The following is a 5,122-nucleotide window of genomic DNA, read 5'->3' as shown; positions in this document are numbered from 1 at the left end:
AATTGGACAGCTGGTTTTTAAAACGCGATATCGACTATACCGACGATTGTGTGAGACGTGGTTCCCTGGAAATGCTTTCTGCGGTCGATAGCATTGTAGCATGAGCTGATTTCGGTTGTCTAGATAACAACTGATAACGCATTCCCATCGGAGTTTGGTTATTTGTCCAAGATTTTCTTGAGCGATATGAGAGTGTAATAAAAATTATCAAGCATAGTATTTAACGTTGTACGTATATCTCAAGATTACATCTACATTTTTTACATATTTATACGATGTTTACACTTTTTCATGTAGACAACACAAACAGAGATAAGTTGGATAATATAGAACACAATACAGAAAAAAAGTATTAAGTTTTAAAATTGTTAATATATTTGATTTTAGTGTATTAATAATAAAAATATATATTATATTAAAAATTAAAAAGTTATAGTAAATGATATTTATTAAAGTTTATTTTAAAAATCTATTATTCCCACTATTTTTAACGAAATTTATGAATCTTCTATGATCCATAGATTATACAGATGACATTTTACACATGGTTTACGTAGTTTTATATAGCTCACATTGTTTACGCATAAAATGAACTATTTATATTTTACCCATAAATGCATAACTAACATTCTGTATTATTTTAACAATATAAATAAAAAAAATTATCGATTCTTTTTCAATATTTAAGTATAGGAAAAAAATTAGATCAGAGACTAATTAATAAATAGAAATGTTGTTCTAAATGATTCTGCTGATTGAGTTAATCGGAGCTTAACTAATTTATCAGGACATTTATTGTGTCAATTCCTTCTCTACATCGATAGATGTCGCGACAACACTTGTTTTTTTTTTCTTGTTTTTGATAAGCTTACCGACCACTCCGTATGCGCGCGTACGGTGCATGCGTATGCGTGAATGTATATGTGTCGTGCGATGCGTGGCTCATAAGGGCGGCGGCATAGGATGTATGTATGCGGTATGTAGTCAATTACGGGGAGCGCACAACGCGTATGCATATCTCAAATATATCGCGGTATTCCAACGCCATGTTGGCTTAGCCCAGCGGTTGACGTCAGCGGGCGCGTTCAACAATAGTGTGCAATCGTGCGAATAACAAAAGATAAACGGAGACAGTCGAGTTTCGAACGCGCAAGTTTTGAAAGAGAGAGAAAGAGAGAGGTAGAGAGAGAAAGAGACAGAGTGAGAGAAGAGGCGTGCTTCATTCGCGACGGTGCAGCACGGCAAGTGCAGTCATCGACGGACGTAGAACGTGGTGTGTGGGTTCGGCTCGGCTCAGTTCGGCTTGTCTCGTCTCGGCTCCGGATTCTCCCGCATCCGTTATGACGATCCAGCAGCGCTAGGCGCTCCGCGTCTTCTTTGGCACGTCGTGCTCTCTCTTCTCCGGTGTTGCGAGAAGCAGAGAGAAAGAGAGAGAGAGAACGAGAGAAGAGCAGTGCAGAGTGGTAGGTGGGGGAAAGAGAGAGAGAGAGAGAGAGATAGAGAGAGAACGCTATATCGAACTCGGCGCACCCTTCGTGTTCGCGTCGCGTGCGAGAAAAAAAGCCGAGAGAAAGAGAGAGAGAAGGAGAGATAGAGGGAAAGGGAAAGAAACGCGATGGAGGCGCGACGCTGTCCGGTTTGACCGCTAGACGGCCTCCTCCGGTTGTATCGCTCTCCTCGACTCGGCAGGCTCCTTCGGTTCTCAGTGTGTTCCGCGCGCGCCATGTGCCGCACCGTCGCCGCTCCGCGTGCGTCTCCACCCTGCGGCTCGTCGTCGTCGTCATCGCCGTCGTCGTTGTCGCGCGTATCTCCGCGGTTCGATAAGCGTTCGCGTAGTCGCGCGTAGTCGGCTCGGCCAGGATCCCCCTCCCCTCTGAGCTATGCACTGCGCTCATCGGTGTCCCTCGATGCTCTTCGTGTCCCCGTAGTGCTGGTGTAACGAGTGAACCGCGAGCTACGCGTCTTCGCTCTTCCCTTTCTCCGCCCTTGTATTTTCGTCCGGCTCGCGAGCGGCGAGTCGTAAGAGAAGATAGCACGAGGAGGGAGGAAGAGACAGAGAGAGAGAGAGAGAGAGAGAGAGAAAGGAGATTAGCAACAATCGAAGGAAAAGAGAATAAGAACGAGAAGTGTTAAACGGCGGAATTGCTCGTACTGTGTCCTCAGTGTGATCGGCGAGCTCCAGCGAGCGAGGAAGAAAGAAAGAAAGAAAGAGAAAGAGAAAAAGATAACGTGAGGGAGCGCGAGTGGCGTATCAAGATGGCGCATAATTTGGCACCGAGCGTCAACTGCTCGCTCGACGACATTGACCTGAACGCTCTGAAGGTACGTACAGATGTGAGAATTATTTGTGTCGCGTTCTCTTCATCCCTCTTTTCCGCTTTTTCATCGCGCGCGGCCGAAACTCGCGGCATCGACCGCGCATCGTCGTCGTCGTTGTCGTTGTCGTTGTCGTTGTCATCGTCATCGTCATCGTCTCGGCGACTGTTTCCCGGACCCGCCTGATGTCACGCGCGTGTCTCGTTGTACCGTTGGTGATTAACCTCGCGGGAATCGAGAAGGAGAAGGAGGCGATAGTAACGTTCGCTCCTCTCCTCTCTCCCTTCCTCTCGCTCGTCGCTCGCTTCGTCGCGCATTTCCGAGACGCGGAAAAGTCGGAAAAGTGCGAGTCGGAGTTCGCGCACGCATCATTGACAGTCGATGTTGCACCGGGCGCCGTGTCTCGTAAATAATGTTTCTTTTGTGAGAGGAAGAGAGTCACCGCGAGAGGAGTCGCCTCTCGCCAATCTCGTTTGATTCATCTCGAAACCGCGATGCGCATCCAAAACACGTTCGCCGATCGTGTTTCCATTCTGGCAACATCGTTGACAATCCGACGGACGTCACGCAAGACTGGACCTCGCCGAGCATGGATTCTCTCCCCTCCCCCTCTTCGTTCCTCCGTTTCATCGTTCTAAAAAAAAAAAAAAAAAAATCAGAGGGAGGGAATCGATCTGAAGATGTTCACTGTTATTTATTTAAAATCCCGGGAGAAAGGTCAGATAAAAAAAAAAAATCGGAGCTCGATATGCGAGAGAAAGAAAAGTCAGACATCCGTATTAAAAACGCATCCATACTAAAAATACGCATCAATTGCAGTTTACATGTAAACACTGAAAAATACCTTCGTCTACCGCTCGCGATCGTTGCGCTCTGTTTCCTGTGTTTTTCTACATCTGCGATCTAACGTCACAGTCAGCTTTTAAGATGGCTGACCGCCGTGTTTTGCTCTCGCATTTTATTCGCCAAGCGACCCTTTGCCTTTTTTCCCGATCGTCTTGGATTGTTTTTTGTCACAGGGGAGATCTGTATCTAGGGGTGACTATTATTCGTGGCAAATCAAATTCTTGGGACAAAAAAAACAGTGGCTCACACGAGGGTATATTTGTTTTTCGTCTGTTTTTGCTGAACTCTGTCTTCTTTTATCTATCCTTTTTTTTTTTTTCAACATCTTGCACATTAATTTCTTTCAAATATAGAAAGTATAACACGGAGAACGATTATAAAAAGAAAACGAATAGAATTGTAAGCTCGCTTCAACGTTTTCTATTTATATTTAATATCGATCGATAAGTCCTCGTTCGAAAATACATCCTCTGATTTTTGCCGTATATTTTTTTTTGTGAGCTATCTCTTTTTCTTATCGTTCCAATTTTGTGTAATTTTATTCTTCGCCCTCCAACGAGTTCAGAATTAAAATTTTGAATCGCTTTCTCGCGGACGATAATCAGAGAAATTAACATAGGCAATTCACCGGAGCGATGTTACTCTCCTTTCATGATGAAAAGGATCATTTTACGTCTCGACGATTAATTGATCGTTTGTGTTTCAGGAGCCCGCTGGAATCTTCGAGCTGATAGAAGTGGTCGGCAACGGGACGTATGGCCAAGTCTACAAAGTGAGTATTTTATTGTGATTTACATAACGTTTCCCGCGACATCGATTCCAAATGGCCGCGTGATATTTCCGGCCTCTTGTATATTTGATTCTACAGTGCAGAATTATGTATTTCATTTATTCTCTACTCCATCGCAGCTGTTTGGCTGGCTACGCCTGTACGCGATTCGTCAATTATCGATTTCACACTGGCGTGACGACCTTTTCTGTGGTATTTTAAATTAACGAGTAGGTGTGAAAACGACGGAAAAGAAAGAAAATGCTGATAATATCCAACTGCGAAAAGGGATACTGCGTATCTCCGTAGATCCGACATTTCTTTCTTGATGTAGAAATTGAAATTCACCGAAGCGATTTGATTCTTTCTCCGATAACTACGCTTCGCTCGTTTCACAATGATCATGATGATGTCGAGAGTGATTAATTGCCTTCGGTAATCTTTTCCTAAAATCTCAGAGTTATCGAAGAAAACAAGAGCAGAGTTGATAAAACTGTGCCGGTTAGTAGTTACACAATAGTTTCTTATAATATTCTATCATCAAGATAGAATCGAGTGTTTTATAAGATACAATGCTTTTTATCGTTGCCGCCTCAGCAGGTGTTTGTATACACGAAAAAAAATTAATCTTAAATCAAAACTATATGTTTTCATTTATATAAGCGAGAATATTGTAATTTTCATATAGAACATTTTTAGCCTTGAGTTGCACAAAAGTAAGGCTCTGCGTACAGTGGAAATTAGAAATAGGAATAAATATTAAATTTTTGTAATAAAAATTAGAAACTAAAAATTGGAATTAAATCTAACGCGCGAAGTATAGGATATGATCATATTTTATATTTATTTATCTACTTGCATCGATACAAATTCAATCAAATCAAGATTCAATCAACTCAAATTTTCAAAAAGATTACAATATTTTTATCTATATACGAGAATATTTGTTGATTTAAGACTAATTTTTTTTTCTAACAATAAAGAATCATATATTTCTCTATATAGGTCGCGTCTAATTTTCATGTGTGCCTCAGTTATCGTGCTTCCCGTTAGTAATCCGTAATTCTTATCTGCCGTGCTTACACATTCCCAACTACATACCCGACGTCTACGTTTCCCGTCCAGGACCGTGTGTTATCGCCGAGCCTTCGTATTTGCGTCTCCCGTTTCCGAAAGAAATCTAAACCCGCG

The 5,122-nt window shown here is 42.5% G+C and overlaps 1 protein-coding gene across 13 annotated transcripts in view; it reads left to right on the top strand.

The window, feature by feature from the left end:
* The first annotated feature begins 937 nt into the window (after positions 1-937).
* Positions 938-5,122, top strand: part of msn (serine/threonine-protein kinase msn) — a 29,408-nt gene continuing 25,223 nt past the window's right edge. For 8 of the 13 annotated variants that reach the window (XM_011632117.3, XM_089082928.1, XM_011632121.3 and 5 more), the window contains exons 1-2: positions 939-2,322; positions 3,869-3,934. In XM_011632117.3, coding sequence (XP_011630419.2) covers positions 2,257-2,322; positions 3,869-3,934 — 132 coding nt within the window. In that variant the 5' untranslated portion in view covers positions 939-2,256. Of the gene's footprint in view, positions 2,323-3,868; positions 3,935-5,122 lie in introns of all 13 variants that reach the window. The other 5 variants (XM_089082929.1, XM_011632122.3, XM_011632115.3 and 2 more) reach the window with 3 other exon arrangements.

This window comes from Pogonomyrmex barbatus, unplaced genomic scaffold (genome assembly GCF_055798465.1).
Source record: "Pogonomyrmex barbatus isolate J1 unplaced genomic scaffold, ASM5579846v1 scaffold1, whole genome shotgun sequence".
Classification (NCBI taxonomy): domain Eukaryota; kingdom Metazoa; phylum Arthropoda; class Insecta; order Hymenoptera; family Formicidae; genus Pogonomyrmex; species Pogonomyrmex barbatus.
This window is presented reverse-complemented; position numbering and strand designations above follow the sequence as displayed.